At 39.7% G+C, this 15478-nt stretch overlaps 9 protein-coding genes across 10 annotated transcripts in view; 7 read left to right on the top strand and 2 right to left on the bottom strand.

Moving 5' to 3' along the window:
• The window catches only part of LOC129794585 (trace amine-associated receptor 1), a 115371-nt gene extending 113535 nt beyond the window's left edge, over positions 1 to 1836 (bottom strand). Inside the window, exon 1 of one of the 2 annotated variants that reach the window (XM_055835371.1) lies at positions 1641 to 1836. The gene's annotated coding sequence lies outside the window, so the exon portion shown is untranslated. The remainder of the gene's footprint in view (positions 1 to 1640) is intronic. The other variant, XM_055835372.1, reaches the window with a different exon arrangement.
• Positions 24 to 1546, top strand: LOC129794416 (protein starmaker-like). Its single transcript, XM_055835167.1, has 2 exons — positions 24 to 892; positions 997 to 1546. Exons 1-2 carry the CDS (start codon positions 24 to 26, stop codon positions 1544 to 1546), a joined length of 1419 nt encoding a protein of 472 aa, XP_055691142.1.
• A 19-nt stretch (positions 1837 to 1855) lies between the features above and the next one.
• Positions 1856 to 2831, top strand: LOC129794601 (40S ribosomal protein S10b-like). The gene is made up of 4 exons (XM_055835391.1): positions 1856 to 1946; positions 2167 to 2374; positions 2439 to 2679; positions 2746 to 2831. The coding sequence occupies exons 2-4, from the start codon at positions 2175 to 2177 to the stop codon at positions 2779 to 2781; spliced, it is 477 nt and encodes a 158-aa protein (XP_055691366.1). The 5' UTR covers positions 1856 to 1946; positions 2167 to 2174; the 3' UTR covers positions 2782 to 2831.
• An 81-nt stretch (positions 2832 to 2912) lies between these two features.
• On the top strand, positions 2913 to 4433 carry LOC129794590 (F-box/WD repeat-containing protein 4). Its single transcript, XM_055835380.1, has 2 exons — positions 2913 to 3166; positions 3243 to 4433. Exons 1-2 carry the CDS (start codon positions 3022 to 3024, stop codon positions 4319 to 4321), a joined length of 1224 nt encoding a protein of 407 aa, XP_055691355.1. The 5' UTR covers positions 2913 to 3021; the 3' UTR covers positions 4322 to 4433.
• On the top strand, positions 4424 to 6953 carry LOC129794580 (nucleolar complex protein 2 homolog). Its single transcript, XM_055835361.1, has 2 exons — positions 4424 to 4526; positions 4671 to 6953. Coding segments are annotated over exons 1-2 (2238 nt in total). The 5' UTR covers positions 4424 to 4524; the 3' UTR covers positions 6907 to 6953.
• A 64-nt stretch (positions 6954 to 7017) lies between these two features.
• Positions 7018 to 8441, bottom strand: LOC129794598 (40S ribosomal protein S7). Its single transcript, XM_055835389.1, has 4 exons — positions 8340 to 8441; positions 7837 to 8002; positions 7404 to 7736; positions 7018 to 7151 (listed from the first exon to the last, which is right to left on the bottom strand). The coding sequence occupies exons 2-4, from the start codon at positions 7999 to 8001 to the stop codon at positions 7074 to 7076; spliced, it is 576 nt and encodes a 191-aa protein (XP_055691364.1). The 5' UTR covers position 8002; positions 8340 to 8441; the 3' UTR covers positions 7018 to 7073.
• Positions 8442 to 8545: 104 nt separating this feature from the next.
• On the top strand, positions 8546 to 9971 carry LOC129794592 (zinc finger protein 253-like). The gene is made up of 3 exons (XM_055835382.1): positions 8546 to 8832; positions 8946 to 9671; positions 9812 to 9971. Exons 1-3 carry the CDS (start codon positions 8599 to 8601, stop codon positions 9926 to 9928), a joined length of 1077 nt encoding a protein of 358 aa, XP_055691357.1. The 5' UTR covers positions 8546 to 8598; the 3' UTR covers positions 9929 to 9971.
• Positions 9972 to 10050: 79 nt separating this feature from the next.
• Positions 10051 to 15354, top strand: LOC129794415 (zinc finger protein 420-like). Its single transcript, XM_055835166.1, has 8 exons — positions 10051 to 10338; positions 10405 to 11724; positions 11805 to 11951; positions 12230 to 12532; positions 12608 to 13426; positions 13494 to 14085; positions 14149 to 14967; positions 15091 to 15354. Exons 1-6 carry the CDS (start codon positions 10099 to 10101, stop codon positions 13620 to 13622), a joined length of 2958 nt encoding a protein of 985 aa, XP_055691141.1. The 5' UTR covers positions 10051 to 10098; the 3' UTR covers positions 13623 to 14085; positions 14149 to 14967; positions 15091 to 15354.
• LOC129794414 (zinc finger protein 624-like) lies at positions 13912 to 15056 on the top strand. The gene is made up of 3 exons (XM_055835165.1): positions 13912 to 14085; positions 14149 to 14967; positions 15030 to 15056. Exons 1-3 carry the CDS (start codon positions 13912 to 13914, stop codon positions 15054 to 15056), a joined length of 1020 nt encoding a protein of 339 aa, XP_055691140.1.
• Positions 15355 to 15478: the final 124 nt, after the last annotated feature.

The raw sequence follows: 15478 nt of genomic DNA, 5'->3' as shown, positions 1-15478 counted from the left end.
CAGAGATGGGTTATATAAAAAATATGAAGGATGATGGCAAAAAAGGATATGCGCACTTTGAAAGTTTCCACAATAAAGATGGTGATGATTACGGGTATGAGAAGCACGAAGCTTTTGGCTATACAGACCACAAGGATTCCAACAGTAATGCCGATGATGTAAAAGATGAATTAAATGAAGAAACCAAGGTAGAAGAGAATAAAAGCACGATTGAGTTGAATGATGCATTGAAAGTTGAAGAGACAAGCAAAGATGCCATCAGTGACAATGTGGAAAATGCAGAAAGTGATTTGAAGGAAAAACCAATTGTTGTGGCTGAAGAAGAAAATCAAGTTGAGAACTATCAAGATGCTGAAGATGAAGAGAGTAGTGATGATCACAATCCTGATAGTCAAGATCACCAACCGGCCGTGGAAGATGTAAAAAATGAAGATTTGACAGATAATCATCACAATGAAGAGCATCAGGATCATGAAGAGATTAAAACTGAATCAAATAGTGATGTGCAAGAGCCCCAAGAAGATGACAAGCAGGAAGAATACGATGAAGGTGTGAAGGAAGACTACACAAAGATCAATCGTTCGGATGATGATGTTGATGAAGAAAATCCCGAAGATATAGCCGATGAAAGTGACGATCATCAAGCAGTTAAAGAAGAGCAACAAAATGATGATGCTGAAGAACATCCTGATGAATCTACGGACTATGAGGATGACTATGATAATAACACTGATGATGATTATGTAGAAGAAAAGAAGAAGAAGCTACCACGGAATGTAGAACATGAAGATGAAGATGAGGATGTAGGTGATAAACCAAAAGACATCTATTCCAATCATAGATACGAAGTTACGGAAAATGCAGAAATTGTCGAAGGAGACCAAACGCAGAAGTAAAGTTCCCCTATGGATTCTTCAGCCCACTTACGAATCTCCCTTACGTGCAAACCCCATTACCAGCTACACAAGCAACTCCCGTATCGAATCTACACACAAGAGTCAACTATGGGTTCTACAGCCCCTTCACAGGCCTGCCAGCACCCCAGCCAACACGTTCTCTAGCACCAACTTTTTCCCCACGCTTAGCCTCACTGATGAAACCCCGGAAGAATGTGGGATCCTTTGGGTATGAAACAATGATCTACCATCATCCAGGGAATAACCCTGAGAGACAGGCCATTCAGATAAAAATCTATGATGGCGAAATAAGTGTCCCAGCCACGAATGTTAAGCCCCAAGAGGAGGAGAAAGTGAAGAATGTCGAGGAATACGATGAAGATGATGAAGAAGAAGATGACGATGAATCCGGAGAAGTTGAGGAGAAACAAAATTTAAGGCAAACGGAGGATGATTCTGAGGAAGACAACAGCACATCATCAGAGGAGAGTGAGGAGAAGAAGCCATCCTCCAGCTATAGGGAATACAAGTCAAGGAGTTCCGAAGATGAAGGAGGAAATGAATCCGCGGAAGAGGAAGACTCAGATGACTTACAAAGCAGATTAGTGACTACAAGTGATGTTGATAATGATGCTTATTACTGGCTGTAGTTATGTACATTTATGTAGTTTTCCTTTTGGCGTCCTTTTTTACCAAAATGGATCTTTTTTTTTTCTCAAGGAATAAATAAAAGCTGTTTTTTACCTGAATTGCGTAAGAATTTGTGGGCCCTTTTCTTCACGAATTTCCTTTGACACTCTGCTTTATGTTTAGCTTGGAGTTTTCACTTATTTGCACAGTTTTTCACGCTTTTCCGCAGAAGTCGCAGGAGTAATAAACTGAACTCGAGAAAAAATTGCGCGCAATAATACGCAAGAAACTCTGGCATTTTTTTTCACGCAACCTATGTTTCACATTATGAATGTTTCTCCCATTGAAACATCGGCTTCTCCTTCTTTTCTCTTTTCGTCGTAAGAAAACGTGGACTTGGGTCAGAGTTTTCCTCAAAAAGTAAGTGTTTTTCCCACAAAAGCTGCATAAATTCATTGAAAATGTATCCTGGGAAGTTTTCTGCAAAACATATATGTGGAGTTTTCAGTGAAAGTGTTGAGGAAAACTCCAAAAAAGTGGAAATGAAATTCACATTGAAAACTGCTGTCAAAACTTTATGCAAAAGTGTGGTTATGGTGATAAATAAATCTAAAAATTTTGGGAATTTTGTTATTTCTAGGCCCCAAAATGTTTATGCCTAAGCAGCATCGGGTGACCATCTACGAGTACTTGTTCAAGGAGGGCGTTATGGTGGCTAAAAAGGACTTCAACGCCCCCAAACATCCGGAACTCGAGAACATCCCCAATTTGCATGTTATCAAGACAATGCAGTCCCTCGAATCCCGTGGCTTTGTGAAGGAACAATTTGCCTGGAGGCACTTTTACTGGTAAGTTGGTGAATTTATCTCCATTGTGGGTGTAGTAAAGCTAACATTGACAACGTCTTTTTAGGTACCTCACAAATAAAGGGATTGAATATCTCCGGACATACCTCCATTTGCCACCGGAAATTGTCCCGTCGACGCTCAAGCGAAATATCCGGACAGAAACTGCACGTCCTCGCCCAACAACTGCTCCACGATCAGAGGGATCTAAGCCCCAGGAAGACAGATCTTCCTATCGTCGTGCCCCTGCTGGTTCTGGCCCCGACAAGAAGGGCGACGTTGGACCCGGTGCTGGAGATGTGGAATTCGTAAGTTTACAACTTAATTCTTTACTTGTTTTCTTTATGAATTTATTTTGTTTTTTTTTCTTTCAGCGTGGTGGCTTTGGACGCGGTAGTCGTCCACAGTAATTATGTATTATTACTGTGAAAAGCAAAATAAAAAAAAATAAAACCACAAATTTTCCATTTTTTATTTTTAAATTAAAATTTTGCAATAAAATAATCCTTTTGATGAAACATTCAATGTTTCACGGGTATGGTTGAAACACAATTTGTTTTGGTTCTCGTGACTCTCCATAACCTCAAATTCTTTTTCAAGATGATATAATTTTTCTTTTGGTGATAAAGTTAGTTTGTAAATTAATTTTAATGTTGAATCTGGTGGATCTCCCCGATGATATTCTCATCTGCATCCTCAAATTTGTGAATGTTGAGGATTTGGACAATGTATCTCTTGTTTGTGAACGTCTGGCTGCTCTTGTGGATCGATACTTTTTCCTATCGATGACTTTGGGTAAAGTATCTGGATAATTTCTCCAGTTTCCTGGGAATAATTAGGTAGAAAATGAAATATTTTTGATTATTTGTAGACGTCCTTATGACATGCCACCGGAAGAAGGATTCACAGCACTTCCTGCGCACACATGACGATGATATTTCCTATCATCGTCGGTGGAAGTTGCATAAAAATTGGATAAAGGGGCGCTACGAGGAGACAATGTATTTTCCCCATCGTATTCCCTACGCCTCACACATTCATCTTGAAAAGAATTGGCTCTATATGACACACGGAGGGCAAGTGAGAGCCCATCGGAGACGCAGGAAGGATTCACTGAAGCGCTTCCCTGACATGTCGTACGGAAGTACGCGAGATCCTGACATTACAGCCTTCACAAAGATTGGCGATACCATGCTAGCGGGCACAATGTGCGGGACAATCCTTCTGTTCGATCCCGAATACTGTTCTGGGATAAATTTTCTCAGTCAAAAAATTGCCTCTGTCAAGGAATACCTCAATTCGGTGGATTTCCGTGAATCCATCTTTATCACAACAACAAATCAAACAGCCCGATTGTGGCGGAAGGAAGTGGAGCTCGACATGATACTCCTTGAGAATGTTCATGATCTCAAGCAGGCATTTAAATGTGTCAAAATTAGCCCTGTTGGTGAACGCATCGCAGCCGGACGCTACAGGGATGCAAATTGTGCCCTCAAACTCATTGACATTGAAACGGGAACAGTACAAGAGCTCAATTCAACATCACACGCTGTCTACCATATACTCTGGCGTGACCCCAATACCCTTCTAACGGCTAATTTTGATTCAACCTTCAGAGTTTTTGACATTCGCAGCAACAGCGATGCCCACATCTATGAGGACCCGTACGACTCATCCGTCTACTGCCTCGACTACGATGATCACTTTGGGGTACTCTGTGGCATGAAGTATCACGGTAGAGTGAATTTGTACGATCTCCGTGTAACACGAAGATTCGTCCAAATGTACTACCCATCGCAAATGAATTCCTACGGATCACCTGTGTATGACATAGCCAGCGATGCTTCACAGCTCTTTGTTGTCACAGATCGCAATTTGCGTGTTTTCAACTTCAATGCAGATTGGGCGACATACAGAGATTACTCCAATGTCTTCAATTTTGATTTATAGTATTTTTTTTTAATTGTCTGTTAAAAAAAATCTGTTGTGTTTAAATTTATAAAAAAAAAAACATTATGAAGAAATATAAAAAAAGATACATTGATGAAACATGGAAAATTCACATGTGCTTTTCTTCTTCTTCTTCTGTGTTTGTGCGAGAGATTTTTGCAATTTCTGTGATTTTTCTTCAATTTTAGAGACAATAAAAATCAATGTAAGTGCATTAATTGATTGTTTACTATTGAAAGTAATAAATAAACAATTGGGAACTTTTTAATGGCATTCAATTATTGAAAATACAAAAATTTCCACGGTTAAATTGTAAACATAACCTTACAAATTTTCTCCTTGTTTACAGGAAAGTGAAAAGTAAAATGAAATCCAAGGGAACCAAGAAAATTGTCAAGAAGAAGACCAAGAAGACGACTTCTTCAGCTAAAATGGATTTGGATAGTTTTCTTGAGACAATGGAAAATTCTTCGGGTGATGAGGAGAAACCCGGAAAGCTTGTAAGGGTGAAGAAGGCAAATCAGGAAGAAAGCGATTCCGGGGATGATGAGAATGTGCAGGATGACATTGAATCAATGAAGAAACTAAAAGAAATTGATCCCGAATTCTACAAATACCTTCAGGATAATGATAAAGATCTCCTGAATTTCAATGCTGATGACATCCTGTCGGATGATGAAAGAATGACGGGAGATGATGCTGCAGCGGAATCAGATGAAGATGAAGGGAGCACTGCAATGGAAGGAAAGTTTCAAGTGGCGAGTGATGAGAGTGACTTTGAGGATGATGATGCTGCACCAGAGGGGGAGGAGGATAGGGAAGATGAGAACGATGAAAAAGGCGTCATCACGCTCAAGATGCTGAAAGGCTTCGAAGTAAAACTAAGGGAGGATCGTGTTTCAGCGGAAACAATCCGAAAAGTCATTCAGGCCTTTAATTCTGCCCTCAGGAGTATATCACCGGATGTGAAATCCTCATCGGAGTATCACGTCAAAGGTAGCGGGGTATTCAATGGTGTCATTCAGCTGTGTGTTCTGCACCTCCATTCAGCTGTATGGCGCTTCCTTGGGCTAACAGAACGGAAGAACATTAAAGATTTGCACAAAGTGAAGAAATGGACAAAAGTACGTACACCCATGAGGAGCTACGTGACGGATCTCACGCATATTCTCGAGAATGTCTCCTCAACGGATATTTTAACGGTCCTGCTTAAGCATCTGCATCAAATGGTGCCGGCTGTTGTGGCTGTTCATGGAGCATCAAAGTCCGTTCTGAAGCGCTTGGTAGCACTGTGGGCAACCTCTCCCGAGGAGACTGTTCGCGTTCTCGCCTTTTTGTGCATCATCAAGCTGACACGGGCGCAACAGCAGCAATTCCTCAGCACTGTCCTCAAAGTGATGTACTTGTCATTCGTCCGGAATGCACGTTTTGTCTCCCCAACAACACTTCCGGGGATTAATTTTATGCGTCGCTCCCTTGCTGAGATGTTCACCCTGGACACTGAGTGCTCATACCAGCATGCCTTCCTCTACATCCGGCAACTTGCCATTCATCTGCGAAATGCTGTGACACTCAAGCGCAAAGAGAGCTACCAAGCTGTCTACAATTGGCAATTTGTGAATGCTCTAAAGCTCTGGGGGGATGTTTTGGGTGCAACGGTGAATACCGAGCTGAGTGCCCTAATCTATCCGCTCGTAACAATAATTCAGGGTGTGATAAAGCTCATCCCAACAGCTCAGTGGTTTCCCCTACGCTTCCACTGCATCCGCGTCCTGATAAATCTCACAAAGAGCACCCGGATCTTCATCCCCGTCTTACCATTTGTCCTGGAAATCCTTCAATCTGCAACATTCAACAAGAAGCACACACAAATCTCCCTCAATGCCATGCCATTCACGTGCATCCTCCGTTGTACGCGACCACAGCTGGAGGAACTCTCCTTCCGCACTCAGGTCACTGAGAATATCTTCTCCACTGCACTGGAATACCTTGCTGCTGAATCGTACAGCTTAACCTTCCCGGATCTCGTGGTTCCGGCAATAGTGAATCTGAAGCAGTACCTTAAGACGTGCCAAGTGGCGGCGACAAGTAGAAAATTGAAGCAACTCCTTGACCTAATCATTGACAACTCCCGCATAATAGAAGCGGAACGGATGAAGATAAATTTCTCCCTTCGCGATGCTGCACTCATACAGAGTTGGGAGACACAGATGGAGAATAATGGTATACCCCTGCTGACATTCTACACAAATTGGGTGAAGACGAATGACCTGAAGAAGCGTCGGGAAGCCAACAACACCGATGAAATTGCCGATTTCCACCTGCCCAAGCTCAAGAAGAGAACACCGCAGGAGATGAATGTAAAAGCAGGAGGTTCAATGGATCTCCTACCATCGGATAGTGAAGATGACGAAGAAGAGCTAGAGCTTGAGAAGCCTATACCTAAGAAAATTAAAATCACTAAAGAAGAGAAAGGGAAGAAATTCATCAAAAAGGAAGACAACGTTGAAGAAGAGCCTTCAACGTCTGCGGCAGGGCCCCTTGATGTTGTTGAGGATTTAGATATTGCCGATTGGCTTTCTTAATTGAAAAAGAAAAATGGATTATTTTAATAAATTCTTTATCATTTGAAGCGTTTTTTTAATTATAAAAAAAATAAATAAAATTGTTGAAAGCAGTGAAGAAAAAAAATCAAATTTCATTATTTTTAGGAAACTTCCTGCAGGAATTTCCATTTATTTCTTCTCATCTTTTACAAATACGGTTCCGGGAACTCAAAGGTCACATCCCGACCAGTCAGCTTCTTGTACACGGATGTGAATGTATCAACCTGTAGAGAAAAGATAAATAAATAGATCATTAGACATCCTCTTTTGCAAATAAATGTTTTTTTTTTGTCCTCCACCCAAGAAAATTGGCTCACTTTTTTTTTCGTTTCCGGTGAGTCAATTGAATTTCCGGGAAAGGAGAATTTCTTTCCGCTCTTTTTGACGTTCACATTTCTTGGGGTAGATTTTGTACGAAATGCGAATAACACGAGAGCGGGGAAAGGATATATGGAGAGAGACACGAATAAACTCACCTTGTGCTCAATGGTGGTCTGCTGATTTTTATCTAGATGCACCTTAATGAGCTGAGACCCATCCAACTTAACGCGAACTCGTTTACCCACAATTTCAGCCGGAAAGACGAGATCCTCGAGGATGGCATCGTAGACGGCCGTGAGTGTCCGGGAACGTGGTCGCTTTTGTTTAAGGGGATTTCTTGCTTTACGTTGGGGCTTAGGGAGGATTTTGCGTTCCCCAATGAATACCACTTGCTTCCCGGAGAACTTCTTCTCCAATTCACGCACCAGACGCGTTTGGATTTTCTGGAAAGCCTTTTGCTTGGGCATTGGGATGTACACGACAATAGCCTATTGGAATAAACAAAAAAAAGAAGAAAATCCCAGGTATTTAGTGAAAAATCAATTTACATATTTTCTCGGGCACTTCCGGAACATTCTTCCTCCTTACCTTCTTGCTGTCGCAATCAATTTCACGGGCACGCGTTATGTGCAAATCCCTCAGCTGTGGCTTCAACTCGGGATTCGCCTCCAATTCAAGGAGAGCCTGTCCGATGGACTTTTCAAATTCATCGGGTTCACTCCCGCCGGGCTTGATAACCTTATTTCCGATCATCCTGTGCACAGAGGAAGAAGAAATAAAAAGTGAGGTTAGTTTGGTCTACAAAATATCCAAATAACAATGTTTTTCCCCAAAATCCCATCATTCAGCTCATCCCAATGTTTATTCCTCATAACTCTTAACATCCTGTGTGGTAAAAACTGAGATTTATTGGAAATTTTCCCAGAAAAATGCCCGTAGAAGTAAACATGAACTTTCGGTACAGATTTCAAATGCATTTTCCGGCCAGTTTTAACAGAAATTTGTGAATTTTTCACGCACACAGGGACGTCTAGGAGTTCAGAAAGAATTTCCGGTGAATTTCCACTATAAATTTCCCCAAAAATACTCACTTTTAGCATGAAAACTGAAAACACAGTCCACGTTGCCTGGCGAAACGGACAGAAAAGATGGATACCGGAAACAGTCAAAGAAATCTCTAATAATTTCGAACATTCATGGCGACATTTTCGATGTAAGAGCGAGATGGATTGTTCGCAAATCAACGTGCTATCTCGCTCAAGCATAATAAACTGGGGAATTTAAAAGGTTTCTTGGTTTAAGTTTTAAGAAAACAATTTGTTGACAACCACACAGAAATTACATAAAAAAATGAGAGATTTCTTGGGTTTATATTCACTAAACGAGAGAATATTCTTCGTAAAGACATTCTACAAGAACGACAGTGATGTTAATTGCGTGAAAACAAACTATTTGTTGGAATTCGGTGAAATTAAGGACATCCCGAGTGATCAAATTATATACGATGCAATAAGCTTGTTCGAAAAAACAGGGAACATCAGCGAAGTTCCCGAATTTCTCATCAAGAACTTCAAATGTGATGAGGTAAATATTAAAATTTATTATTTTTACATTTTATAATAGGCTATGAATGCGAGTTTTTTACTTCCGGTAACCTATTTCTCTGTATCGTCTGAAAAAATTGAATTTTCTTCCAGAATTCAAGCAACCATCACCTTGAGGAAGATTCGGATTTACTGGCAAATATAAAAGTGGAGGTTGTTGAAGAAGATACCAACGAAGAAGATCCCTTTAACACGTTAGACAGCAATGAAACTACGTCACAAATTAAAATTGAGAGTAATGAACACGGAGAAGATGCAGAAGAAGCGCCAATGTCCGATGTTAAAGAGGAAGTCTTTGAGTTGAAATTCAAGAAGCCAACAAGGAATAAGAAAAAGAAGAAGGTTGCTGATGTTGACAATGCTACAACAGATGAACTGCCAAAAAATCCCAAAACATGCACACACTGCAAACTTATTCTCCCATCAAAGTACAAACTCCGCATTCACGTGAGGACAGAGCATGCGGAAGAACTCAAAAAGGCCAAGGAAAGAAAGGCAAATAAAGCTCCGCGAAAGTGTCCGTACTGCCCGAAAGAGTGGAAAGGAAAGAGATCCTATGAGCGACATATTGCAATGCATACAGACAAAAAGGAAGCAATTTGTGATGTATGCGGAAAGGGTTTTAGGACAGCGTTCAGTATGTCAAAGCACATGCTAATTCATACAGGTGAAAAGCCGTATAAATGCGACTATCCAAAATGTGAGCGAGTCTTTAGGAATCAAAATTGTCTGAGTATCCACAAAAGGTGTCACACAGGTGAAAGACCCTATGCCTGTGAATACTGTGGAAAGGGTTTCACCGATAAAAGTACATTGAGGGTAAGTTTTCCAATAATTTAATACTACATTTCCTTCCTCATTGAGATGAGTTATGTTCTCTTATTTCCTCGAACTTCTCATGCCTTTTAACAAAATGGGTTAATAAATTTTTAATAATTTTTTTAAAATTATTTTTTAAGGTTCATTATCGGCAGCATACTGGTGAAAGTCCGTATAAATGTGAATTATGCGGCAAGACGACGAAACAAAAGCAAAATCTCAAGAGTCACATGAAGCACATTCATAATATGGATTAAGAATAAGAAATAAAAATATTATAATAAAAATTTAAAAAAAAAATCTTGTTTTTCCTTAACATTTTCTGTAGAATCATTTTTCGGGGGAATTTGAAAGGTTTCACTTTTGACTTTTCAGTGAATGCCAGAGTTTTGTTGACGAGCACAATATACATTTTTACATTGCAAAAATGAGAGAATATTTGGGCTTGTATCCCTTGAAGGAGAGAATATTCTTCGTGAAGACATTCTACAAGAACGACAACGATGTGAACAGCGTGAAAACGAACTATTTGTTGGAATTTGGAGAGATTGAAGACATCCCAAGTGATCAAATTATAAACGATGTTATAAGTTTGTTCGAGAAAACAGGGAACATCAGTGATGTTCCATTGGAAGACGTGAATGCTTCTTCCGTCAAGACAGAATTGGTAAATGTTAAAATAAAGCAAAATCATTTGTTTTTATTAATTAAATTATCTTTTTTTTTCTTATAGGCTGATGGTGCTAGGGTGGAGAATGAAATTTTCTTGGATACCATTAAAGTTGAGGAACCAAATTGGTTGGATTTGGTTGATCCATTTCGCGCGCTTGACAGCAGTGATGGTCGTAGGAGTCGAAAACAGAAACTTGTGACAAAAATTGAGGATATTGTCTTTGAACCTGAATTTAAAGCACAAACAAAAAGTAAAGAAATTGAGACAAAAGAAGAACCTCATGATGAGGCAGAAGAAGCAGATGATGATGCGGAAATGGACGTTGATGATCCCAATGATTCTGATTTCGACGAGGAAGACCATCTGGCTGATGATGTGGACTACAAACCGCCGTATACAAATACCAAAAAAAAATCCGGTGCAACAGAGAAGATAATACCTCGACCGAGACTTTGTAGGTTCTGCCATAAGATGATCCCTTCGCGATACCAACTACGACGTCACGTTAAGGCTGTTCATGCAAATGATAAACCCCTACCCGTGCCGAGGGTCTACAAGAATCCAACACCCTGTAAATTCTGCGGGATGGTTTTTAGTGGGAAACACCGTCGAAGGCTGCACTACAGAGAAGTCCATCCGGAGGAATTTGCTCGAAGTAAGGAAATGCACAAAGCACAGAAAACCGCTGAAGAATCGCAGCAAACACAGGATGATGAACAGCAAGTGGCAACGACGGTAGAACAGGATACAACACAGCAGAAAATATCAAATAAGAAGATTACCGCGGAGGATGTTATTAGAGAATCCAGACAAGGGGCAAAAGAAAAGGATTTACCACAATATCAATGTAAATTCTGCAAAAAAATGATTCCCTCAAAGTACCAATTGCGACGGCATGTGAAAGAGGTTCATGCAAATGATGAGCCTGAGTATGAGAATCCAATAATATGCAAATTCTGCTGCCGTGTATTCCCGAATATTAATCAACGACGCAACCACGTGAGGGTAGATCATCCCGAGGAACACAGTAAGATTGTAAAGGGATTCACGAAAACCCCAATTGAGGATCGAACGTGCTCCTACTGTGGGAGAATATGCGCCAAAAGGAGTGCCCTCGATATTCACGTGAAGGTGATGCATACGCACGAGAGTTTAGCCGTTTGTGAGTACTGTGGAAGGGGATTTGCAACATTAACTCACCTACGGAGGCATATTACCGTGCACACGGGTGAAAGACCCTTTAAATGTGACTACAAGGACTGTGGTCAAAGTTTCCGCGAGAAGACTAGCTTCATTGTGCACCAAAGAAGGCACACGGGGGAGAAACCGTATCAATGTGAGATTTGTGGGAAAAGCTTTAAAGATCAATCAACAAGAAAGGTATTAAAAAAAATTCCAACTTTAACCTAATTTGGAGTGAGTTATTAACGGAAAATGTTTTTTTTTAATTGTATTTTTAGATTCATTACCGACAACATACAGGTGAGAATCCCTACTCCTGTGAACTCTGCGGGAAAACTACGAAGCAAAAGCAAAATCTCAAGAGTCACATGAAGCACTTCCACAAGATCAACAATTGGGATGGTAAATCTACTAAAGGATTAAAGGAATGAAAAAATAAATAAAAGCTTCATTTCTGGAACAATAGGGAAATTGCTGATGATTAGAAAAACGTGTTATATAAAACATATTCTCAATGAAAAGAAATAAAAGAAAATACATACAGCGTATTTTTTATTTATTTTTAATTTCACAGCGTTTAGTGTAAAATAAACGCTGTAATTTGTTTTTTTTTTTTTCAATGTTTTTGAGATTTGTGTTAAAATTTTTCTTTTTTTTTTTTGACTATCACCGAAAATGAATAAACTCCTCTTGGTGAGTCAAGCATGCTGGGTTTGTTTTGACACTTCATGAATGTATTATTTCTATTAAAATAATTAAGGAATTATTGGGGGGGAAAATGCGAAATAATCTAAATCTCTACACGCTGAACGAAAGAATATTCCTCGTGAAGACCTTCTATAGGAATGACAGTGATGTTAAATGTGTTAAAAGGAATTTCATCCAGGAATACGGAGTACTGGATGATGCTCCTGCAGACAGTGTCATATTTGAAATTGTAAATTTATTTGAGGAAACAGGAAGTGTGAAGGAAATCCCTGATTATGTGGTTACAAAAGTTGAGAAGGTAAAGATTTTTTTTATAAATAAAAATAAAAGAGCATAAATTAAATATTTTTCAAAAAAAAAAAAACTCCAACAGGAAGCATCTGATATGGATGTTGAGTCCGGCGAAGCATTCCTTGCAAACATAAAAGTTGAACAGACCCAAGAATATGATGAAAATGAGGAAGCTGAAGAGAATCTCCATGAGAATGCCTCAGTAGAGACCAAAGGGTTCTGCATATACTTCCCATCAGAGGGCAAAGGTGAAAAGGATTCAGGGAATTCGCTAAAGGAGCGAAGGCAACGTGCTAGGAGGAAACCACCACCCGTTAAAGTTCCACTAAAACCCTCAGATTATACAATTGCAGATGGACAAATGGCCTGTAGTCGGTGCAATCAGAAGTATGCAACAAAGAAAGGTTTACGTCTTCATCTTTCGCGACATTTGCAACAGGACCCAGATACATGCACGTACTGTTCTGAGACCTTCTTGTCAACCATCCAGTATCGCAATCATTTGCGTGAGAAGCATGGGGATGATGTGAAAATATCCGAGAAGAAGATTAAGGGGAAATGTGAGAAGGCGCCTAAATCACAGAAACTTCCAATTGCTTGTGAATTTTGTCCTAAAACCTTCACATTGGGTAGCCTATACCGGAAACACTTGGTGAGTCATTCTGATAAGCGCGACTACATTTGCGACACCTGCGGGAAGGCATTCAAGAAGTTGGCACCACTAATTAGGCACATAAAAATCCACACCGGTGAAAGACCCTACAAATGTACCTTTCCTGACTGCGATAGAGCCTACAGAGATATGAATTCCCTCAAACTCCACGGATTATGCCACACAGATGAGAAGCCCTTCTCCTGTGAGCACTGTGGGAAATGCTTCCGGGATAGGTCATACCTCAAGGTTAATCCTTAATTTTTGATTCTTTTTTAAATTGATTCTTAGAACTTTATACATAATTATTTTATAGATCCACTACCGATCACACACAGGTGAGAGTCCATACAAATGCGAAATCTGTGGGAAGGAAACGAAGCAGAAGCAAAATCTCAAGAGTCACATGAAGCATTTTCATAAAATTAATGAAACCTCTAATTAAATTAGCTAAATCTAGCTACAATCTTTTGTTTCCTAATTGTCTAAACCAGGAAAATTTATGAAAAATCATTAAAAAAAAATTTCCATGGCTACACAATTTAAATGGAAACCTTTCAATTTCATACATGTTTAGAGGTTTATACATCACCCTGATTTGGGTTAAGTTTGATGTTATTTTTCAACAAGCGAATTTTCTTTTAGAATTAATAGAGGAAGAAATATTAGAATTTAGAAAAATGAGCGATAAATTAAGTGTTTATACGGTGAAGGAACGAATTTTCTTTGTAACGATGTTCTTCATGGGTAACTGTGATGTTAATCGGGTGAAAAATGAATATGTCCGGAAGTTCAGCCATCTAAACAGGACTCCCACAGATTCCCTGATTTTTCAAGCTGTGAATTTGTTTAAGGAAACAGGAAGCGTCCGTGAAGTCCCAGAAGAAACTCCTGAATCCGCTCTTGAGGTGATTTTTTATTTTCAATTTTAATTTCAAAAGAAAATTGAATATTTTGTTTTCCAATTTAAGGATTTATTAGAAGAAGAGGATTTGATTGAAAATCCAGATGAATGTAATTCCGTCAATTCAGTCCTGTCACTTGAAATAAAAGAAGAAAAGGATTCATTTGATGATCTTCACGAGGAAGAAAATACAGATGAGAAGCATGATGGAGGATTCTCTGTCTTTTTCCCCGAAAAAATGACAAATTTAGTAAAGGATGAAGAAAATCCGGAGATGCGCAAAAAGAGAATTCGGATGAAGCCAAAGAAACCCTTGAGGGATGTAAAGGATTCGGACTACAGAGAAAGTGAGAGTCTCTTTGCGTGCAACAAATGTGGCAAAAAGTACCTGACAAGAGAAGCCCTAATGGTGCATTTGTCGTGTCATTTGACAAATGCTCCCCGGGAGTGTAGGTGTCGTTTCTGCTTTGAGAATTTCCCAACACAATTCCATCTGCGTGATCATATAAAAAAGCTACACAGTGATGAAATTAAGAAGGAGGAAGAAGAGAGGTTGACGGCAAAACCCGTGCAGGTGTGGCAATGTAAATTTTGTTCAAAGACATTCACGTTGCGATCATCATACCGGAAGCACCTGGAGATACATACCATGGGAAAAGATCGCATTTGTGACGTGTGCGGGAAGGGCTTCCGCCAAATGTCGAACCTGAAGGAACACCTGAAAATTCACAGTGATGAAAAAATGTACAAATGCACCTTCGCAGATTGCAACAGGGCATACAAGCAGAAGACAGCTCTTAAGTTCCACCTGAAATGCCATTCAGATGATAAACCCTTTCCCTGTGAGTACTGCGGGAAGCATTTTAAGGATAAATCCTATCTGAAGGTAAGTTAATCTTTTTTTTTTCAACAAAAATTGAAATTTCTTTGAGATTTCCTGCGCTTAAGACCTATTCAACCCCTCAAGAACCCTGATTAGGGTTTATTAAAGAAAGTATTTCGTTGTTAGATCCACTACCGATCACACACTGGTGAGAGTCCATTCAAATGTGAATTATGCGGTAAGGAGACGAAGCAGAGGCAAAATCTCAAGAGTCACATGAAGCATTTCCACAAAATCACTGATTCTTTGTAAGAAAAAAAAATTAGGGGAAATAATTTACAACGAAACATACTGTGGCGATTTTATCCTGCCACTGGGATTGCGCAGAAGAGGAAGAAGATGTATGCAGTTAGACTAAACAACTTCATTAAAGAACTCTTAATTACTTAAGCACTATTTTTAATTCTCTTCTTCATGGGGGTGGGGGGGAGAGGGTTGTCTTTATTCAAAGTGGCCGGAATTAGGATATCCGCGTTGGTCCCGTTGATCCTCCTCTGCTCCGTCGGTCTGCTCA

The sequence above is a fragment of the Lutzomyia longipalpis genome, chromosome 4 (assembly GCF_024334085.1).
Source record: "Lutzomyia longipalpis isolate SR_M1_2022 chromosome 4, ASM2433408v1".
Lineage (NCBI taxonomy): Eukaryota > Metazoa > Arthropoda > Insecta > Diptera > Psychodidae > Lutzomyia > Lutzomyia longipalpis.
The sequence above is the reverse complement of the archived record's forward strand: the minus strand, read 5'-3'. Positions and strand labels throughout refer to the sequence as shown.

Excerpts from the sequence above, each read along its gene's own strand:
- LOC129794592 (XM_055835382.1), top strand. The coding sequence starts at position 8,599 with ATGAGAGATTTCTTGGGTTTATATTCACTAAACGAGAGAATATTCTTC. Across the intron at positions 8,833-8,945 it reads AGAACTTCAAATGTGATGAG|AATTCAAGCAACCATCACCT; the intron begins GTAAATATTAAA and ends ATTTTCTTCCAG. Across the intron at positions 9,672-9,811 it reads CCGATAAAAGTACATTGAGG|GTTCATTATCGGCAGCATAC; the intron begins GTAAGTTTTCCA and ends TTATTTTTTAAG.
- LOC129794414 (XM_055835165.1), top strand. The coding sequence starts at position 13,912 with ATGTTCTTCATGGGTAACTGTGATGTTAATCGGGTGAAAAATGAATAT. Across the intron at positions 14,086-14,148 it reads CTCCTGAATCCGCTCTTGAG|GATTTATTAGAAGAAGAGGA; the intron begins GTGATTTTTTAT and ends TTCCAATTTAAG. Across the intron at positions 14,968-15,029 it reads AGGATAAATCCTATCTGAAG|ACCTATTCAACCCCTCAAGA; the intron begins GTAAGTTAATCT and ends CCTGCGCTTAAG.
- LOC129794415 (XM_055835166.1), top strand. The coding sequence starts at position 10,099 with ATGAGAGAATATTTGGGCTTGTATCCCTTGAAGGAGAGAATATTCTTC. Across the intron at positions 12,533-12,607 it reads TGGTTACAAAAGTTGAGAAG|GAAGCATCTGATATGGATGT; the intron begins GTAAAGATTTTT and ends AAACTCCAACAG. Across the intron at positions 13,427-13,493 it reads GGGATAGGTCATACCTCAAG|ATCCACTACCGATCACACAC; the intron begins GTTAATCCTTAA and ends ATTATTTTATAG.
- LOC129794598 (XM_055835389.1), bottom strand. The coding sequence starts at position 8,001 with ATGATCGGAAATAAGGTTATCAAGCCCGGCGGGAGTGAACCCGATGAA. Across the intron at positions 7,737-7,836 it reads TTGATTGCGACAGCAAGAAG|GCTATTGTCGTGTACATCCC; the intron begins GTAAGGAGGAAG and ends TTATTCCAATAG. Across the intron at positions 7,152-7,403 it reads AGACCACCATTGAGCACAAG|GTTGATACATTCACATCCGT; the intron begins GTGAGTTTATTC and ends TTTTCTCTACAG.
- LOC129794416 (XM_055835167.1), top strand. The coding sequence starts at position 24 with ATGAAGGATGATGGCAAAAAAGGATATGCGCACTTTGAAAGTTTCCAC. Across the intron at positions 893-996 it reads GAAGGAGACCAAACGCAGAA|AGTCAACTATGGGTTCTACA; the intron begins GTAAAGTTCCCC and ends TCTACACACAAG.
- LOC129794601 (XM_055835391.1), top strand. The coding sequence starts at position 2,175 with ATGTTTATGCCTAAGCAGCATCGGGTGACCATCTACGAGTACTTGTTC. Across the intron at positions 2,375-2,438 it reads GCCTGGAGGCACTTTTACTG|GTACCTCACAAATAAAGGGA; the intron begins GTAAGTTGGTGA and ends ACGTCTTTTTAG. Across the intron at positions 2,680-2,745 it reads GTGCTGGAGATGTGGAATTC|CGTGGTGGCTTTGGACGCGG; the intron begins GTAAGTTTACAA and ends TTTTTCTTTCAG.
- LOC129794590 (XM_055835380.1), top strand. The coding sequence starts at position 3,022 with ATGTTGAATCTGGTGGATCTCCCCGATGATATTCTCATCTGCATCCTC. Across the intron at positions 3,167-3,242 it reads TTTCCTATCGATGACTTTGG|ACGTCCTTATGACATGCCAC; the intron begins GTAAAGTATCTG and ends GATTATTTGTAG.